The sequence below is a fragment of the Mugil cephalus genome, chromosome 7, assembly GCF_022458985.1.
Source record: "Mugil cephalus isolate CIBA_MC_2020 chromosome 7, CIBA_Mcephalus_1.1, whole genome shotgun sequence".
Classification (NCBI taxonomy): Eukaryota; Metazoa; Chordata; class Actinopteri; order Mugiliformes; family Mugilidae; genus Mugil; species Mugil cephalus.
The window spans coordinates 14,837,790-14,858,633 of record NC_061776.1 but is presented as its reverse complement, the minus strand read 5'-3'; the positions used below and the strand labels follow the sequence as shown (position 1 = coordinate 14,858,633).

Below are 20,844 nucleotides of genomic sequence, written 5' to 3'. Positions count from 1 at the left end.
TTTATCACAGAGTCCCTACTTGTTGTAGCAAGTGTATTTTGACTTAGTTTGACTTTTAAATTTTCTCTTGAATCACAATGTTGGTTTTTATATCCGTTTAAACATAAAAAAGAGATATCTTGACTTTGAATATATTCATAAATGTGCTGTAAATACTCTATAATTGCAGTTTTTGATACGCATACAGAACCCCGGGGATATCCAGAGATCAGTCATATCGGAGTGGAGAGTCTGCCAGCCTCCTCCATCAACTGCCACAGGACGCTAAGCTCAACACACTCTGCCTCTATTGTTGGGAGCCTTCAGCAGACAGAGAGGTACAGATCAGACTTTTACATTAGCAACAGTTTTTTTTTTTACCAAGTGCTCCATATCTGTGTGTAAACAGTCTTTGTGTTATTTGTTTTTTTCTCGTAACTCAAGCTCATCCGTGAACCAGTCCTGGCCAGAGCATCCCGTCCTGAGCCGCCACTCGTCTTTGAGCAGCTACCCCTCTTCCAGACAGCCACCTCACCACTCCATGTCACAAGACTACAGCCACCACTCTCCTCCCCTGCACCACCCCCACATCCACCCGGCTCCGAACGCCCACAGCTCTCCCCGGAGCAGCCAACGAAGCCGCATGGCTTGCTACGCTCTCAACCGCTTTGATTCGCAGGAGGACTCCGGTCCTGGCTATTGCACAGACTGTCCAAACATGGGCAACGACAGGGATCTTTTTACCTCAGTGGATGGGCAGAATCAGGCTCCCCAGATGCAGCCCCCGCTTTTACCTGAGAAGAAGAGGGCGTCGGACGGGGAGCATTCGCTGGGAACAGCCTCTCCTGCTCTGAGTGGATTCTCAAGCCCCCACAGCGGGAGCTCGCTGAGTATTCCATTCCCCAACGTCTTGCCCGACTTGTCAGCTCAGATGCCAGGCACAGCATCGCCTCTGCCTGGTAAGCTAGCATCTGCCAAAAGAAGCCAATGGGCATCCAATGGCTTGATTGATCATCATGCGCAAATAAGCACTGACACGACTGATGTGTCTGATCCCTGTGTTTTCCAGATGTACTTGCCACCAAGCAGGTTACCGTAAAATTTGTGCAGGACACATCAAAATTCTGGTACAAGCCCGACATCTCGAGGGATCAAGGTAGGCATCCGGCCTTTCTTCTAGAGCGTTAAAGAAAAAGAAACGCAAAACCGTACAGCAGTATTAAATCTGTATGTTCCTCTTCATTCAGCTATTTCGGTGTTGAAGGACAAGGAGCCTGGCTGCTTCATTGTGCGGGACAGCCACTCCTTCAGAGGGGCCTATGGTCTGGCTATGAAGGTGGCTACACCCCCTCCTTCAGTTCTCCAACAGAGCAAAAAAGGTAAGGCCTAGTTTGTTGAAAGCGTCATGGAGGAATTAGATTTTACACAGACCTTTTGAATTAACAATATTTAAAGAAATATTTGGGGCACTGATTCATGCTCTATCTAACCCATAACCCTAGGGCTTACATGACTGTGGGTCAACTACATAAATCCAGGTTAAAGCGATTAAATTTCTTTCCTGTCTCCATGCTAAGCTAGTCTAAAATCCCATTGGTTCCAGCATCATACTTTCAGTTATCATCGTCAAAGGTATCAGAGATCGGTCCAGTAGTACGGACGTCCTGGGAATCAACTGTAACAAAGCCATCTTCAGTTACAGCTCACTGTACTCGCCTTCATGGTGGAACCTGAGAGTCCCTCTCTCATTCTGTGTTTCTCTCCTGGGCATCATCACCGTGAGGCCAAATAGACCTCTATTGCCTGATAGTCTTAGATGTACAGCTAATGTTTCACCCCTTAACAATGGATGTCCTGGGTCCCTAAGCCTACTCTGATCCCAGGGCCTTCGACAGGGAAGCTCCCTGCCTCACTCTGTCTGATATAGACGTTACAGTATATCCAAGCAGTGGGGTCAGAGCAGCTTATTTACAAGGCTATTTACTCCCTGGGGTGTTGGTTTAGCATATTTAGAAAGACGAGGGAGGGATTCTTTTTTTTTTTGGAATGAAAACAAAGTCTGTAGAGGAATCAGGCCAAACATTCTCTGGCCATGTTTCAACCTGGAAACAAAGGCTGATTGAGTGATGATGGGAATTCACACATAACTTGTTCCTTGTCATGAAAGGGCTGAAGGACATTAAATCCCACACAAACGGAGCACTACATCTATGTGATTATTTATAAGGTTTATATTGCTGACAAGAGAAACACATAAGGATGCCCTCATGCCCCTCACAAACCACCCCGCTCGCTGCGTTCAGTCCTTTCATTTTGTCGCCCCACTCACACCTGTCCTTTTGTTTGCCTTCGCCTCCTCTTGTAGTCTAACAGCACCTGTGGTGACATCATGACGCAGTCCAATCCCTGCACACTGATCTTGGGGCATTGTGACTCCTTATAAGTGTGAAACCTAACCCACCTCAAGGAGCGGGCTTTTTCTCCGGGTCTTTGTGTGGTGACATTCCTCACGTAGACTCCTCCTGCCCCCTCAGAAGCGCTTCCGTTGAATCATAATCCGTTTAATCTATGGGCGAATGCTTTTCACGTAACTCTTTCATAACGGAACATCATAGATACATACTTTTAGATGTTATGCAAGTCAGAGCAGGGGATGTCAAATAGAGTACAGTGAGCGTTTACTGATTATATTTTTCTCTCTTTTTTTTTCTTTAACAGGAGGTGATCTGTCCAATGAATTAGTGCGCCACTTCCTGATTGAGTGCACGCAGAAAGGAGTGCGGCTCAAGGGTTGCCCCAATGAGCCCTATTTCGGTCAGTAGCTGCTCTTCTGAAACCTCCCATCAGCGGCACTAACTGGCTGTTGGGCGACACTACAGAAGAACGTCAAGACTATAAGCAACACTGCCCTCTATTGGGAAATTGTGCATTATACAGTGCGTGCAATTGTGCACTAGCGCTTCGTGCATAGGCCGTTGCTGTTTTTCACTTGTATTCTGTGTTGTATGCGAATATGTTTAGATGAGTGCACTACAGTAAATTCACTGCTACTATCAAAGCTACATGCTAACTAACGTGGATGCTCTTTCAAATTAAAAGCTGGTCATTCCATTGATCGTATTTAATTAAATTCTATGTTAATTGTTAGTAAATATAATAAATAGGACATATTTTGCCGTTCTTGTTTTTTTCAAAGCAGAATTTTTGCAGGATTTGTAAAACGATGTTAGTGAAAATAAAGAACTAAATTAAACTCTAATTTTGAGTTCACGTTCTGCTGTTTTTGCAGGAAGCTTGACGGCGTTGGTCTGCCAGCATTCGATCACTCCCTTGGCCCTGCCCTGTAAGCTGATTATACCCGACAGAGGTAAAGGCGCACATTAATTTGTTTTTGTTTGACAAGGCTAGAGACTAGAAAACAAACATTTGCGTCGACACCTCAGGTTGTTTTCGTAATTTCGCCCCTTACTGGTGTTTTCTCGCTCACAGATCCTCTTGAAGACGTCGTTGAGAACACATCGCTGTCGGTCACAAACTCCGCCGCTGAGCTGCTAAAGCAGGGTGCAGGTAATCAGGCGTCTCGGATCATCTCCTCCGAATAGCTTTTGTGACAAACACATGACGGGACTGCTCGTAAACACCGACGCACTCCCTGTGTGCAGTCTCTGTGACAGTTTTGGATACGGGTCGTTTCTCCCTGCCCTGTCATTATCCACTGTGAATACACTTTCTCCGCAGCTGTTTGCGCTTCACAAATCCCCCTTTGAATTTGTTTGTCGCCGCAGCCTGTAATGTGTGGTACCTGGGCTCCGTGGAGATGGAGTCACTGACCGGCGTCCAGGCCGTGCAGAAAGCCACCAGCATGACTCTGAGCGCCGAGCCGCCAGTGACTTCCACCGTGGTCCACTTCAAGGTTTCTTCACAAGGAATCACCCTCACCGACAACCAGAGGAAGTGAGTACCGCACATACTTTCAACACTGCTCATACACGCAAACATCCACTTGTCTTCACTATGGCTTTGTCTCCTTTTAGGCTCTTTTTCAGGAGGCATTATAATGTCAGCACAGTCATATATTGTGCTCTGGACCCACAAGACAGAAAGTGAGTATGATCTAACGTTTAAACACATTCATGGGTTTCCAGCAACACATTACACTAATGCTATTATCCTCTTTTCATTGCTCATAGGTGGAAAAAAGATGGCTGCCCCTCTGCAAAGTACGTAAATTATTGTTTTTGCACAGCTACAAACGGAACACCACTAAAGCTGCTATTCTTAAAGGCGCTACGTCAGTACGAGGCAGACGACAGCGCTGCCACTATTAACTATAAACTTTGCTCTGCAGAATCTTTGGCTTCGTGGCGAGAAAAACCGGCACCTCCATGGACAACGTGTGTCACCTGTTCGCGGAGCACGACCCCGAGCAGCCGGCGAGCGCCATCGTCAACTTCGTGTCCAAGGTGATGATCGGCTCACAGAAGAGTAAGTGAGGACGGGCCCGGTCACCCGGACAGACGTTTGAAATGAGAGGGGACGGACAGAGGGCTAAATGCACGAGCTGAAGACGGCGACGGCTGGGACATCGACCCCTGGATATTAACTGGATGTGACGCACGTACTCGTCACCAACACCAGCAAAATCAGTGACATCCTTCTGTTCTCATGGTTTTATTTTCTTTGTATGAACTGTATGAACTTTTTTTTCTGTAAACAGCTGTAATAAGTCAGTCGTTACAGTTTGAGTTCATAATACAACAGCTGCTTTCTCTCATTCGTAGTATTTTAAAGACAAATCAAGAAAAGGAGAAAATTGTTGTATGTGATTTTTAATTTTTTTTTTTATTTTCCGATATTTAACCAAAACCCAACTTCATCCAAGCTATTAACATTATGTATAGTTGTAGAATATGCAGAAGCACCTCTGCCTCAGCTCATCACACACAAGATTATGTTATTTTATCTATGCAATGTAAATGTTTTATTTTTTTAAACCGTGGCCTTCTGTACATGTGCAGCATGTATGTGGCATATTCCGAACCCGCTCAGTTTTTTTGTTTCTGTCTCATGAACATATTTGAAAATGACCACTTTAAAGGTGTCGGCAACATTTTATTGAGTGTGTGCGCGCGTGTGTGTGTGTGCGTACGCGCATGCATGTGTGTGTGCGTGTTGAAATAAGAGAAATCATAGAAAAATATTTTAATTAAACCCTAATATATATATATATATATATATGTATATGTATTGACCTGACACAAACCTGTCAAAAACGCATCAGTACTTTGCATAGGAGCTGGTAGGAGTGGCACTCCTCTCTCAGCTGGCGAGTTTTTTCATGATACTTTTTGTTTTATTTTGCGGTTTTTCAGTGTCAAAAATAAATGTGCATACGCCAATATTATTATTATTATTTTTTTTTACAGTTGAGTCAAACATCTAAACACAGGCTGCTATGTTGAGAGAACAAATACTGTCAATGAGGTGAAAGCTAAGAAGACACCAAGAGCTCAGTGTTGCACAGACACATCCTTTATTTGAACTTGTCATCTGTCAATGACATATACAATAGTCACTTGGCTGTTTTTTTTTTTTTTTACCCTCAGCTGCTCTATTGGTTGACATTGTATATGAGATGATGACCATAGAAAGTAATTCCTTTTTTTGTCTTGTGTAACTATTTTTTCCGCAGAGGGACCTACGACCACAACAAAGCTGCCGGTATTCTTGCATTAATTATGTAAACACTTATGTTCTAATTTACATGACTTATTCTATGTACCTCATATGTATTCCATTACAATACTGTGCGTCTGTGTATAACATGCTACATGTGAACGATTTTATGTGTGTCGTTGAATTTGCATTGTTGGATGTGTTCTGTAAATAAACAAAGTGAAACATTTACGTGGCCTTACGGCAGTTTTCGGCGTAGCCGCGATGTGTTGTTGCCAGGCGACAAGCGAAGGGACGTAAAACTACTTTTTGCTGGTCTTTTGAATGGATTAAACATAAAACCTGAAAGGTATTCATCAGGAGCTGATTGATGGATTTATTTTCTGACATTTGCGCTTTATTGATATAAACGAGCGAACATGCGGTATTTTCAAAGTTGTACAACTCGTAATGCACTTCTTTCCATGTTTGTTCCAATTCAATACCTTTTTCTTTTCCTATCAAACCCTTTTCACGGCAGAGATCCCAGAGTATTAATGATGGTCTGGATAGGCCATGAACATAAGCTACCATGGACAAAACCAGGATCCCTAGGTGGAATGCAGCCATCACTCTGACTTTTCCCAAATCCCCCTTAGATTTCCCTCCCTTAGAATCATTTTAATAATGCTCATGGACTTAATATAATATATTTCTGATCTTTAAATGAAATATTTGTAAAATACAAGCTAAAGGGAGCTTGTGGAGCTTTGTGGTCTCCAGCTCTCCGGCTGTGGAAGCCAAAACATCTGCTAAGATGTTAGGTCTGTTAGTTCACATTGTCGCACAAAACAAAGGAGGATGTGAAAACGGTAGATAGACCCTAACACCCAACATACTGTATTCACTAGAACTGTGTGGAGAAGGGGGCAGCTTCATTTCAATGTGCAGCCAGCAGAGGACACTAGCAACACAAAACCTTTGAACTTGCACAGAAGTTGAGGGGTTTTGTGATGTGGACTCATTTCACGCTAAACCGCAAACCCATTGCTCTGAAGTGAAACAGCCTCGTGCGTGTAATGCACAACAAGCAGACCACCACACTTTTTTAATGAGGCTGACACGCAGGTACAACGGCGGGGATGCACGCCATAAACGCATGTATCCGACCGCGTCCACTGTCTCATTTGTGGCTTGCAGTAAAAAGACACACAGACACACAGACACACACACACACACACACACACACACACACACACACACACACATGCCTGGACAGGTTACGCTAATGGTGCAGCGAGGGAATAAAATTGCAGAGCCTAGCCTGAAGAGGGAGGAAAGGTGTAATGGGGTAGACCCCTCCTTCCGTCGCCCCCCTCACGACTGTCCCTCTGCAGGTGGTGAAAGTGAAGAATTCCCGGGGAGGGCAGGAAGGAAGTGAGGGCCCAGGTGCGGCAACAGCAGAGAGCCCTGAGCCCATCTTCCTCTGTTATTTAGTGCGGAGTGGCCTTGAAATAAAAGAAACTGGGGAAAGTCCAGAGAAGCAGGCAGCGCTATTAGACTACAGAGGAACCTGTCAGGAGAGACGATATTTCACTCAGGTAATAACTGTGCGTGCAAGCATGTAGAAGACATGTAGATCTAACTTGATACTCAATGATCCCCCCAACTAGATAGATTTATATGTCTTAATGTTTGCTCTTATCAGGTGGATTGGTAATAAAGGACTACTACGCAAAACACAAAACATGCACATACAAGCAGTTTGGGGTTTGGAAGCAATAATCGCTGAATTGTAACGACATTCTCGACCAGAGAGAGAACAGTATGCGCGTGCCAACAATGGCTTTCTAATAAACTTTTCAGATTTACATCAGCCTCATTTCGCAGATAACGCGGAGGGGACCCGTCTCCGGTTCATCAGACTGAAAGAGCTCATTCTCATTCCTCGAGCACCCCAGCTCTGCAGCATTTTTACAGCCACTTAATTAGAGGGGCAGGGCTCATCTCTTTCCTCTGAGGCAGAACAAAGGTTGGGGAACAGAAATAGAAAGTGCATTCTGGGATGGCTGCACAATTTGAGGCCCCTGTTTTGTTATGTTTTTTTTTTTTTTTTCAGCAGACACGAAAACCTGAAAACACGCTGTGTATGACAAACACGTGGGCTTCTGTGTCGGGCCACGTAGTAGTTCAGGTCAGGTTGATGACCGACACCGATCATTAGGTGTCAATGAGTGCTGCAGTCTCCGGACTGGAAAAAGCCAGCGGTGGGGCCGTGTGCTACCTTTGTGGTGTGACTTTGTGTTTACAAGACGGTTTCGGACGAAGCTGTGAAAACTGACCGGGGTGGACTGTGGTTCCCGGGGTACCACAGTCTCTGTCCTCCACAGATACATAGTTGCAAAAGAAATCATAGCTGCACACGCACATTTCTTGCAACCCGTGGCAGTTTACAGCCGTAATTTGGGGTACAAGTACTCCCGGACTCACTGGACTAGAGAAGTGGTCATTACATTAGAAGTGGTCAGACACAGTTGCTCTAAATGGAGCATTGTGTGGCCTGCATCTGCAAAAGATATTCCCTCCTCCACCAACTGTATTTTTTTTCTTTGTTTACAAGTGAGTAATGGTGCGTTGGTGTCAGTGGAAAAAGATTATACGTGATTGTGCATGGGTAAACTGCACGTATTGTTGTCGGTTTCGTTTGTATGTAAATCATTTCTTACCGCTGCTGTGGATCAGAAGCGCTCAAAGGAAAAAAAAAAGGAAATAAAATAAGAAGGAATGAAGCATGAATGAAGGAGCAGTTTGTCGGAACTCGGCAAAGTTCGGAAAGACAAGCACGTGTGAGAAAAACATACGAATGCACCCTCATGAACACGTCTAGATGAGACAGAGGCTTAGGAAGTGTTGCCGTCTGAAGGGGGGGCGGGTGGGGGGGCATTCGGGGCTCAAAGTGAGCGGCGCCACTCTCAGCCCACTTCCGAGCACTCTGCAATCCGTCAGGCTGAGTGCTGAGAGTTCCTCTCTCTCTCTCTCCCGTCCTCCACTCTGCTCAGGCCTAATTACAGCTTTGGACTGCCTCGGGGGCCAAGCCTCCAGAAATGGGGACCATGACAGCTCCACAAACAGACCACTCGAGAAAAAAAAAAAAAAAAAAAGATTAACTGACCCTGGAATTAGATGAAAGGTGACCTTTCACTTTTTGGATCTTTATTTTCTTCCCCCATTCAAACCACATGTAATAATCAGATAATTGCTCCAGCTCTGTATTTGTACCATTCAGAGCGGAATCAAATTGTCATATTAATCACAATAGGGACCTTTGCGCCCCCGTTCATCCGCTACGGGAGTGAAACGCTCTCAGACGGGGGCAGCTATATGAAACACGGTCATGAGACTTTTGGGGGAAAGAATAACATTGAATGTACCAGACTTGTCATGTGATCTGCAGCAGCCTCATTCCTTTCTTACTCCAACACACCTCCGTACAGTGCGCACCCACACTCGCTCTTTCCACAAGTACACCGGACCCCCACGGCCTTGCCAAATTCCAAGTAACAGGGAAAAAGGGGTATGCACACACACGTATCCTTCTCCTGGGTTAACCCAGGCATGTTCAGCAGACCTCCAGCTGATTAAACTATGTACTTTTCGGTCTACGAGATTTGGTGCTCGCTGCACATTTTTGGGCCGCTTCTTGTCACTACAGTAACGCCATTCTCTTTATGTCCAGCCCGCACACTCACACGGACAGACACAGAGGTCTGCAAACTACCAGAAGATACACTATGTCCAACGTGAGTCTAAATAATTCACTTTTAATTCTTTTTCTCTGCCTCAGACTGGCTCATGTGTATCCATGTGCCAGTATCTTTAAAGGTTCTGTTCACAAAATGACATGCAAATCCCTTGTTGCTGTTTAAAACTGCATTTACTTGCATTCAAAATCCATCAGAAATAAAAAAAAAAGTACCGTTAAAAGCGTGAAATATCTTTCTTTCCTTTTAATCCTTTAATAGCTGAAGTTGCTGTGTTATCATGCGCAGCACAAGACTAGACGTGATATTAAAAGCGGCCAGGGTGAAAATAACTGCTCGCAACTATGCAGCAACACAATCTAATACGATTTAAAATGAGAATGTGTGTGATATCCAAATGCAGGCATTAAGCATACCCGGTTTATATTTAGCTAAGTGCCTCGGCGCAATAGGCTACAGTGAGCTACAGTCTGGCCGCCGGAGCTCTCTGAGCTTGGAGCGAGTGTGTCTGATTTGTCCAAATCATCTTAAAAGAGTGGAAAATTGCCCTGGATTAGGATTTGACGAGCAGTTGCGGTTGGCCGGCGTAGCCTTTGACAGCAGGTTATGTTAAACACATGTACAGTAATATCCTGTGCGCGCAGAAGCACATTCTTCACACTCCCCCTTTATTGAGTGGCTGCTCTGCGGGATGACATTCCTTCAGTACATTACTCTTGCTCTCCTCTGCTATGCTGAATATGCACAGGTGGCTGAGAGAACCCCTTCCAAAGAGCCACAAGTGGAGGAAAGGGAGGAAAATCAGCAAGCTTTTTTTTCAGCATATGAAACAAATGTTTGGCATTCCACGGAGCGCTGCTCTGCTGTAGACCTGTCTGTTAACAGGCGGCAGTAAACCAGGGCTCGTTGGCAACAGATTTGACATTGACTTCTCCGGATTTTTCAAAAGCGCGGAGGAACGACACACCTCAGCTCCTCTGCTGTTATTCTATTGAGGTATTTGGGACATGTTGTGCTAGTGTATTCCCGCTCTCATCTGTGACCAATTAATAGCAGACCTAAAAATGTTACACATGTAATTACCCAGGAATTCTGTGTGGTATGTGTCCTTATTTTAAGGTCCGCTTTGTAGCGCTGACAAATGAGCAGAACAGGCCCAAATATGTCACACGTCTAAACAACCGTTTCAGAGATGAATGCTTCGCTGTATGTGCGAGGAACATGGGGCCCATTGTTTGCATGCCACAAAAACACTAAACACCACGTACAGTCACCTTGAGTTACATTTACTATTCGATCCGAATGACGCTGATTGTGTAGGCCCCTGTGGCTGAAGCAGATTTTAGCTCTCGTCCGGCCACAAACTGCTCCTTTGTTCTATTTGGACTCATTCCCGCATCATCAGTAATATTATGGACTTTGTGTGCAGCGATGATAGAGGAAATTATACTGACAAGTTTTATAGAAAATCTAAAATTGTTATTAATACAGTGTAATGCGTATTTTATTAGTACCAGGATGATGAATTGGCTGTGCAGATTCTTGGTCATCCAGGGCCATGGCATATCCACAGAGCAAAATAAAAAGAACAGAACAGAACAATGAGGGGTGACGTGTCTTAAAGAAAACTTGAACAAGTCCCCTTTGTTGTTTTCTACTTTGCTTTTTAGAGATATGATGCATCAATGACTGAGCAGAATTTACTGGATTGGTTACAAGCGCATAATACTTAATAAGATAATTATCTGAGTGTACAGAACATTCTTCTACAAAATAACTGAGGACTACCCCTCCACTGTGGAGTAGAAGTATACAGAGAGAAGTAAAGTAGGGAGTATGATTTACTAAGTAAAGTTACTTGTCTGGTCACACGGGGTCATCTACACCAATCAGCCACAACATTAAAACCACTGACAGGAGTCAAGTTAATAACATTCACCATCTTGTGACAATGCAGTGTTCTTCTGGAAAACTTTTGGACCTGGTATTTGTGTGGGTGTTACTTTGACACGTACAACATAACCCCGACACCAGGCCAGGCAGCAGCCATCCCTAGCAGGATGCAGGCAGACACAGACACAGACACACACACAAAAAAGGTTCATAAACAACTAAAAAAAATGTAAAAAGCAGCACTAGGTGTTGACCTGGCCTCCAAATTTTACTAGATCCCAAACTGATCAAGTATCTGCGGGATGCACTGGAACAAGCCTGATCCACAAAGGCCCCTCCCCTCAACCCATAGGCCCCAAAGACCCCCACTAACAAAAGTCTGTTGCTTGACACCACAGGACACCCTCGGAAGACCCACATCCATTCTCTGATTACTCACAACTGTTTTGGAGGCACAATATTAAGAAGGTGGTCATAATGTTATTCCTGATTTACACATGAAAACACATGGAAACACATACTCATGGTATATTACATGCCTTTTCACAACATCGTCACTGAAAACAAGCAAGAACACAGAATTACCCCTGAATTCAATAGAGTCACTGAATTAGTGTGAACTGGAGCAGCACTGAGGTTGAGGAAGGAATTCTTGATCCAACGCTTTTGGCGCCCCCTGTGGATGATTATGTGAAGGGCAGATGCTTGGATTCCCCCCTCTTAGGTGAATTCCTTGGACCTGATACAATAGATTGGAATCTAGCAAATGGGTAAAATGGTTATTTTCTTGAGTGTGCCTTTAATAACGCCAGCAGAGAATTATTAAGACGTCAAATGTCAATGGAAAAAAATAAAAGTCTAGTTGTTTGTCTTTTCATTTTTATTTATTTTTAAATATAAAACTAAAGGAGCCACGCCGTAAATATTATTGCGTTTGTGCGTAAACCTCCAGCGCGATGCTGCGTTTCAATGGGATAACGGAGTCGTGGTAATTCATCAGCACACCACAAGCTATTCGGGGGTGTGACTACAGTCATTGGGGTCTATATATTGAGATGCTTAGTCCGTTGGCTTTATGTGAATGAGAGAGAAGCTGCCCAGTGAAAAGTCGCCACAGCAGGACAGTGCGCTTCCTCTCTTCGTACTCCCTCGCATATGACACAATGGATTCCTATTTCCGCGCACTTTGCATGACTTTCGTCCTGGCAACGTTCACGCGGAGGTCAGGTGCGACCGGACCGGTCATCAAATGCGAACCATGTGACGTCGGAGCGCGGCTTTTGTGCAAACCTTTACCCAAGGACTGCGCCGAGAAAGTCCGCGAACCGGGCTGCGGCTGCTGCATGACTTGCGCACTGAGCTTCGGCCAGCCGTGCGGCGTGTACACCGGGAGATGTGGCTCCGGGCTGACTTGTCAACCTCAGCCCGGTGAAACGAAACCCCTGCAGGCTCTGCTGGAGGGACGCGGGATTTGTGCAAACGCGACTAACAAGCGACTAACCGTCAGACCAACACCCCCGGTCAACGAACTGCCAGGTAATTCTTCTGCGCGCACCTTGAATCCACATCTAGTCTGTGTCACTGGGCTCACGCTGATGGGATACGCGCTGATGTGCAGTAACTGTACGCAGAGTTCTGGAGGGGTTTTATAAGAAGCAGATGAGTAACTGGAGAAGTTTCGGGAGTTTGGGAAGATGTTTCTAATAAAATGCACAGTCAGTAGAGATTCGTGACTGATGAGCAATATTTTTCCATGACGCACAATAGAAATGCAGCTCAAAGTCACAATAGTTCATTCCGTTTACTCGGAGAACAGGAGGGTGAAAGATGAGACTGTCAATAGCAAGTGAAAAAGAGAGGAGACTCTATCAGTAAGAGGTTTTTCTGTGAAGACCTGGCTTGAACCTTCAATCTCAGATCTGGATGATTGATTCTGACTCCTGTTCCACCTTAAGTATGGGGGAAATATTTAGTTTTGCACATTTAAAGGAAAGGAGCCATATAGGAACAGATGAAGTCTGGAAGTCATCTTGTGTATGTGTAACCTCAGAAACTGCTATAAAACTGAACGACACTGACCCTCAAAATGACCCTTGGCTTGCAGAATAAAGTACGAAAAAAAAAACAACAACCCAAGAACAATCTTTTTAATGGAAGCCCATCTTTGTTCTGTTTTCCAAATACAGCAGAGAATGCTGAGACTCCGGATGAGGAGCGTAATTCCACTGGGTCGGGCCTTCAAACCTCGTACAGCACCCACAGACCCACCGGACCACTTCGGCCTCCGCTTCACCCCTTTTTCCCCTCTGCCAAGTCAGAGGTCCTCAGGCGGGAGCAGCAGAAGAAAACCCAGAGCTTTAAAATGGAGGATCTCCCAGGACCACTGATCACAGACCCACAAAACTTCTCTCTAGAGACCAAACAGGAGCCAGAATATGTAAGTACCACAACCAATATTTTTCTGTCTTCAGAGCATACTGGAGGAATGTTTTTCTCTTCTTCCTCTGTGTTTTGGTGTTTTCTTCCCCCTGCGGGTGATGAAATGCTTTGGGTAGCGGCGCTGACGGTTGGCAGGGATTGTGAGCAGTAGAATGGCATGGCAGCAAGCGGGTACCACGGCCCTGCGGCTGACCTGGGTCAGGCGGTTGTTTGGCCACAAGGCGTCCGCGTGCCGGGTGTACTGAGAGCCAGCGAATGATGGATTGGCCTGTGTGAGTGCCTGTTGGGAAGCCCTGCTGCTATTTTGATCTTCTCTTTGGCCAGAGAAGTGAGCACACTCGAGTAATGGGCTTTGACTGGCTGCTCTGATTAGTGACTGGAGGACTTGGACCAGAGACAAGCCTTTTGGCTCCATCTTCGAGCTGTTCGAATGCACTTTATCCCCCATCCTTTGTGTAATGTGTAAGAGTTCTAAGCCGCTTTGGCAAAATGCTAAGCTTCTAAAGTCAGATGAATTCATTTCTCATCCGCCACCTCTTTCATATCGCAGCCACCATTGTTTAGGTATTACAGGAAAGCGGTGCGTGATGCAGCGTGAGTCAGCTAACGTTTATTCGCAGTAGCGTCAGAGTCCTGGTCGCCCCGGTCAGAGTGTTCACAGAGTTTCACGTGTCGAAAGAAAAGCAGTTCAAATAATTGAAAGGCGATTCACTGCGTGTGTCTTCTCTCTCTCGTGTTTGTAGGGTCCCTGTCGAAGAGAGATCGAGAGTATTCTCAGCAGCCTCAAGATCACCAACATCCTCAACCCCAGAGGTTTCCGCATACCAAACTGTGACAAGAAGGGCTTCTATAAGAAAAAGCAGGTAAAAATAGCACACGTGTTTGCTAAAATACGGATGCTTGCATCATTACTCATTGGTTCACTAGGTCACACAAACTTGGCTACACCTTTAATTTGCAGCAAACAGGAACTCAGCGTTTGCCTTTTTACGGGCTATGCTAATAAAAAAATTAAATACTAAAGTCTAGGGACTGAAACTGTTGGTCTCCTGCAGCCCAATTACAGATTTGTTGCTGTCCTCCTGTATTCATTGGTAGTTATTAGAGCCTCATCATTGCACCACCACACCAGTGAGGTAGACCCTAGCCACTGGCTCTGGAAACGGGAACCACAGGGGCCAAACCCCAGTGGGGTTGACGGCTGGGACGATGGCCGTTTAACGGGAACCCTCCCAGGGAGACAGACGTCAAGGTGGCCGGCGGCACCCCATGTGCTCGCCCCATAATTGCTGGACTTTTGAGAGGCAGACACAGAAATAGAGCTGCAGCCATCCCCACGCTTGCATGGTTCACCCACGATCGGGTTGTAATAAATGAGTGGTTCTGACGCATTCATATGGAGGCACTTAGAGCTCCCGCGCCACTGCATCACAGAGGCAGCTTTTCTTATTACATAGCAGTCCCTCCTGCTTAATGGAAGTGTTCTCCTTGACCTGCAATCATCTCATAACCTGCCTCGCAACGCCAGCCTCATTGCCTTTGTTTATGTAGAACGGGCCGAGTGTACGGCGCTCGGGCCTCAGGCGCTCAAGGAGTGGCATCGGTCAGTTTAATTTGGACACTTGCATGATTTGAAGCAGAGGCAGGTCTTATTACAGCCCTTATTAACAGTAAACACCTGTTGGGGAAAGAAAAAAATACTTTATGGTAAAGTTTCAGATGCAGTTTTTCGCTAAAAAGCGAAAACTTAAGATTTCCGCATCATCCAATGCGGGATACTTTTGTCTTGCAGCGCGACACTTTTTTCAGCAGCGTTTTTGATACGGATCACATAAGAGAGCTGTAGCCGATTTCGGAGCAGCCTCCCGCTCAGAACTCAGTCTGAAATATAAATCAAGACGTCTTCCCTCCTGATCAGCTCGGGCTCCTCCGTGGAGCTGCAGTACAGTTGCTTTAGCCCTTCAAATGAATGGCTGCATGTTTTACTAGAGTGGAGGTTGACCTTTAGTAAAATTGGCAGTAAAATAACAGCCCTTGGGTAGCTCCACAGACTCTGTAAGTCATTTGTAGTACCCATAATTTGGAGCTGTGGGGTATAATCAGCAACAGATGATTCGTACTGGCCACCAGCTTCTGAAAATAGATCTTGGTTCACAGTTGTTCACAAATGGGACTAAGCAAATATTTTACCAGGTTTCTGTTTACCTTAAAGGTCTCTATATGTGTGTGTAACAGGAGGTAGACCATAAAAGCAGCTCAAAATACCACAGCGTGCTGGATAGCCAAGGCTGCGTCGACTCAGCACAATCTAACCATTAATGCCGCTTAACTACACTGTTCTACTTCATTGACTAAAGTGGCTTGTTACCCATAATGCCGAATATTCAACTGGATGTGCACATTCAACTGTCCCACCTCCCTCGTTTGTCTTCCCTCCCTTCACCGTGCCCCTTGTTCCTTCGCTTTTCAGTGCCGTCCGTCCAAAGGCAGAAAGCGAGGCTTCTGTTGGTGTGTGGACAAATACGGGCAGCCCCTGCCAGGGTTTGATGGGAAGGAGCGAGGAGACGCCCAGTACTACAACTCCGAGAGCCAATAGGAGCGGAGCAGGACGGGAGGGAGGGAGGCCGGGAGTGAACAAGAAGAATTGTAAACAAATGGAGACACTGAGGATATTGGAAGAGAGGTCAAGAGATGGCTCAGCCGATATATGGATGTTTGCTGTTTCTATCTGTTGCCTGTGGGACCTTTTTTTCTGAGGCAGAGCGAGGGGAACAGAGGAAGATTACCGGGAGGAAAAACAAAAAAAAGTCATCCCTGTACATTCTGTACTTTTTATGCAACGGATGGATTCTTCTATAAGCTGTTTGTTTCTGACTCGACGTGGACAGATTTGGGGGAGATGATGTGCCTCATTTCCAAGGCCCGAGCCTGTTTGTGAAGCGCAGAGACACGTCACAGAGAGTGATGAGAGCGCTCTTCAGTTACGCACAATTAAACGGCATTGCCTGTGTGCGCATGCTCGATAATCAATTGTATGCTTGTGATTTTTTTTTTTGTTTTTGTTTTTATATTTTGTGTGGTCACGACAATAAAAATGTATGTACGTATGAATATATCTTTAAACGAGTAACCACGCGGTGCCTTACTACAAATTCCCATTGGTTTGAAACCCTCGTTTTGTTTTTTTCCAGTTGCTTCCTGCTCCTCAGGGAGTCGGATGGAACTGTGCAGCTCAAGCACTACAGTGCATATAAAGCTATTTTTTTTTTTATGCTGGATGTCAGTCCCCAGAAAGGGGGGCGTTTCTGTCTTGTAGTGTGGTTATTACTGTTACATTGTCACTTTGCATAAGCTCAATATTTGAGATAAAGGCCTCTAACCGTTATCTCCCATCTCTGTGTTGCCAGTGATATTTTGCAGCACTTGGTTTTAGTAAATATGCAGTTTGCATGTACAATGCAACCCTCAGAGGTCTATTTTTACTTAATAAAGGCAGTGCAAACTCGTCCTGGTTATTATTGTTTTTTGGCCTCTACGTCTTCCACTCATAAAAACATGGCTCCATCTTGGTGAAATAAAATTTTAATTGGATGCATATACACAAAATTAGAATAAGCACAGGTTAGAATAGAACCTTCAATGGAATAGCAGCCTTCTTGGCAAATAATAACAATCGACAGCAGAGAAAAACACGAACATAATAAATACTAGAATAGATGTTAAAGTAGGTCAAATAAATCTCCCTAATGCAAGAAAGTTGTAGCCCCCGCCCTCCCTCCCCCATTCAACTCACAGACCTGCAGAGACTAGCAGAGGTAGACAAATGCTGTACGACCCATCCCGAACCCCACAGTGGTTTGGATGAGCCATGATATGTTTGTGCTTGGCCGCCGTGCGCATACTTGTGGCGGTTTAAGTATTTCCTCCCAATACCCATTGAGGAAACGCCAATGGAGATACATTCAGACAATGTCAACAGGTCGGATGAATGAGCGGCTGTGTTGTTACGTGCCACGCGCAGCTCCAGTTTTGAATGAATCGGGGGTGGGGGGGGATCGTCCTGAAGACTCTGAAATGGGCTTTGGCAAAGACGTGGACATGTGGTGGAGTTATTTAGTCAGAAACACAAATGTATACAGTGTTGCCCTATTTACAACTCAAAAAAAAGTAGGCAAACATATAAAACATCTAAAAATGAAAAAAAATGGTTAATGCTAGTAAGAATATACAAGTAGTAAATAAATAAGTTTGAGATACATACACCATGTAAATAAAATGAGAGGAAATTCCCCTCTCTGAAATAATACTTTACAATAGATCTATACATTTACCTAATGTAAATAAGTTACACTATAGGATTATTTGCATCTCCAAAGGTTTGGTATTGTGTTTTTGTTTTGTTTGTTGCACGCAAAAGTATGTCCCTCCTTAGTGAGTGACTTCTTGATGACACTCTGAGTCACCGAGCAGGTCACTCGATCCTGGAAGCTTCTTCCCATTCCAAGAAGAGACACACCAGCAGCGGGCCGGCGGTCCAACCAGAGATGACTCACACTGAAATAGAAACGGAGATGGTTACCCCTCGCAAATAAGTCACCCAGTAACTCAAGATGAACCTCTATCGAGAGGCGGAATGACTTTTATTTCGTTGGCCATCTTTTAAATTCTCACCTGCTTGGCCTTGTAGAAGCCGTGCTTGTCACAGTTGGGGAGGTAGAAAGTCGTGAATTTGTCCCCTAATTTCTGCTGCGAGCTGGCTATCATGTCCAGCGCCGCGTGCAGCTCAATGTGACAGGGACCCTGTGCAGATGACAAAATGAAAAAAAAAAAAAAAAAAGAAACGAAAAAAAAAGTGAAAACATGCCCACATGTAAACAAATGCAGCACATGGTCAGTGTAAAATTTCATAATCTCATGGTTTGTCCCTATAAAGTCCAATTCTCTCAGAGGCAAGTGCTCCCTCTTGTGGAAAGAGTGGTAAATTACTTTGGATCTTTATTAATCAGTTTTTTGTTTGTTTTTTTTTTTTGTTTTTTCTCACCTCTTGCACCAGGTTGTCGCGGATGGCGTTGACTTTGGCCTTGAGACTCTCTTGGCCCTCGGCTGTGTCGTGGTCAAAGGGAAGGTTAAGCCCCAGCAGGTAATGCAGGGAGCTGTGATCAGGGACTCTGTCAGCTTCCTCTGTAGAGATACGGAAAATGTTAGAAACGTTACATGACATTAAACATAATGGTTTTTTTTTTTTAGGCTTTCTTGCATTAAATATTAAAGAGAAAGTCATGAAAGCTTACCATGACCCAGGTCTTGAGTGCACACTCCCTGTCCTCTGGTCAGAGCATGGAGTGGTCTGGCCTCGCCGGGCCTGGGAGTGCAGCGGAGACCTTCCCCACACGGGGCCGTGTGAACCCCACAGGAAGCCCCTCTCTCCAGAGCGCAGGCCATGCAGCAGCCACAGCCGGGCTCCCTCAGCACCTGCCTGCAGTCCGCCGGGATAGCGGGACACTCGCTCAGCTTCTGCTGCGTGCAGGGAGCACAGCGGATGGGCTCGGGAACCACCACCGGGGAGGACCTCACCACGGCTAAAGCGGCCACAACCACCACGAATGTGAGCTTCTCATATAATCCAAGCATCTCCAGTCTTCAGATGATATGATTTTGTTTTAGACTCGTCTCTTCAACCTTCTCTGTATGACTGTAGGTTTTCTTCTAAAGATTTTTCTCCGAACCCGGCGGTATTTATGTGGAGATCTGACCTCCACAGGGGTTAATGATTGACATAGTGACCACAGATATAAAATATTTTTGACAAAGCTACTGTGAACGGTGGATGACCCCGCATGACGTACATGGATCCAGGTTCACAAGGTCTGTCGTCAATATTGACATTAGAAAGTAGCCGCACATCAAAAACAACCCTGTTTTTGGACAGAAAAATTACTGATGTTTACCTTTAGCTCTGGTGTTATGAAAGCATTAGCATTGGCACTGTGGTCTGAAGAACAATTTCGGTAAAGTAATGAATAACGCCCACAGCTAAGAACGGCAGATAACATGGAGCTACAGGCTTTGAGATAATGGCCGGTCAGTGTAAAGCCTCCGCCGTGTCTTGTTTTCTCAAACAGTTCTCTTGTGAAGTAATGCCGACACACCATGTGTTTTGACCCTAAAATCCTATTTGCCCCTTTAGACTTGTTGGTGAAGGTTCCTCTTATCAGGGAGACAGATAAACAAGGTCCTTGTCGTTTAGCATTGCATAAGCCTAACATTATGGATCTCTCTGCTAGAGCCACAACATGTTTGTCTGAAGAAAGACGGTAGTAAGCAGCTGTTTCCTTGGTGTAGTATTTGTCATAACTATCTGTGGCAAATGCCAGATCCTGTGACTTAATGTGCGATACACATTGTGTACACACTGTGTGTAACTGATCCCGTGCTTTTTGTTTGGTAATTGAATGGCCTTGAATGCCAATACCTTAGAGTACTCTACTTGAGTACTCTACTTGACCACTTCCATTTTCTGATACCTCCTCATTAAACCACAGATAAGCAGAAAAATAAATAAATAAATGATAATAATACATTTATTTAACAAATTAAACATTAAGACCACTGACAGGAAAGGTAAAAAAAAACAAAAAAAAAACATTGACCATCTTGTGGCAATTCAGTGTTTTTGCTGGAAAACTTCCCCCAGCACGCAAGCAGGATGCAGTCTGGCGCAGGCGCACACACACAAAAATGGCTTAATAACAACCCATACAACACCAAAACACCAAAGTCACTAGATCCCAAACTGATCATGTATCTGTGGGACGCACTGGAACAAGTCTGATCCAAAAATCCTTACGTTTTACAATATCCTCAAAAACAAAGAAAGAAGACAGAGGTGGGTCGCTGCCATTAAAAGGGATCACTGGACTCCGACAGAACACTCCAGGCTCATCTCAGGTAAGTTATGTTTACGTACGTAGCCAAGCGTTAGCATGCTAACAATCGCAATATTAGTCACAGAATAAAAATAGCCGCGATAAATCAACGCTTCAGTATTGTTTCAGATAATTAAGATTACTTCGTTGTGTTTAATTTAGATTGAATTACTAGTTAGTTAGCCAAAAAC

General features: G+C 44.9%; 3 protein-coding genes across 7 annotated transcripts in view; 2 read left to right on the top strand and 1 right to left on the bottom strand.

Moving 5' to 3' along the window:
- Nucleotides 1-5,886, top strand: part of LOC125010723 (tensin-3-like) — a 30,578-nt gene extending 24,692 nt beyond the window's left edge. For 3 of the 5 annotated variants that reach the window (XM_047589498.1, XM_047589496.1, XM_047589499.1), the window contains 11 exons: nucleotides 170-317; nucleotides 424-938; nucleotides 1,049-1,135; nucleotides 1,227-1,358; nucleotides 2,698-2,793; nucleotides 3,269-3,346; nucleotides 3,469-3,546; nucleotides 3,765-3,933; nucleotides 4,014-4,082; nucleotides 4,170-4,199; nucleotides 4,328-5,886. In XM_047589498.1, coding sequence (XP_047445454.1) covers nucleotides 170-317; nucleotides 424-938; nucleotides 1,049-1,135; nucleotides 1,227-1,358; nucleotides 2,698-2,793; nucleotides 3,269-3,346; nucleotides 3,469-3,546; nucleotides 3,765-3,933; nucleotides 4,014-4,082; nucleotides 4,170-4,199; nucleotides 4,328-4,472 — 1,547 coding nt within the window. In that variant the 3' untranslated portion in view covers nucleotides 4,473-5,886. Of the gene's footprint in view, nucleotides 1-169; nucleotides 318-423; nucleotides 939-1,048; nucleotides 1,136-1,226; nucleotides 1,359-2,695; nucleotides 2,794-3,268; nucleotides 3,347-3,468; nucleotides 3,547-3,764; nucleotides 3,934-4,013; nucleotides 4,083-4,169; nucleotides 4,200-4,327 lie in introns of those variants that run through there. The other 2 variants (XM_047589497.1, XR_007113096.1) reach the window with 2 other exon arrangements.
- Nucleotides 5,887-12,303: 6,417 nt separating this feature from the next.
- Nucleotides 12,304-17,234, top strand: LOC125011472 (insulin-like growth factor-binding protein 3). Its single transcript, XM_047590708.1, has 4 exons — nucleotides 12,304-12,824; nucleotides 13,475-13,725; nucleotides 14,471-14,590; nucleotides 16,198-17,234. The coding sequence occupies exons 1-4, from the start codon at nucleotides 12,452-12,454 to the stop codon at nucleotides 16,321-16,323; spliced, it is 870 nt and encodes a 289-aa protein (XP_047446664.1). The 5' UTR covers nucleotides 12,304-12,451; the 3' UTR covers nucleotides 16,324-17,234.
- A 59-nt stretch (nucleotides 17,235-17,293) lies between these two features.
- LOC125011473 (insulin-like growth factor-binding protein 1) lies at nucleotides 17,294-19,441 on the bottom strand. Its single transcript, XM_047590710.1, has 4 exons — nucleotides 19,019-19,441; nucleotides 18,769-18,908; nucleotides 18,399-18,527; nucleotides 17,294-18,281 (listed from the first exon to the last, which is right to left on the bottom strand). Exons 1-4 carry the CDS (start codon nucleotides 19,356-19,358, stop codon nucleotides 18,156-18,158), a joined length of 735 nt encoding a protein of 244 aa, XP_047446666.1. The 5' UTR covers nucleotides 19,359-19,441; the 3' UTR covers nucleotides 17,294-18,155.
- Between the last annotated feature and the right edge of the window lie 1,403 nt (nucleotides 19,442-20,844).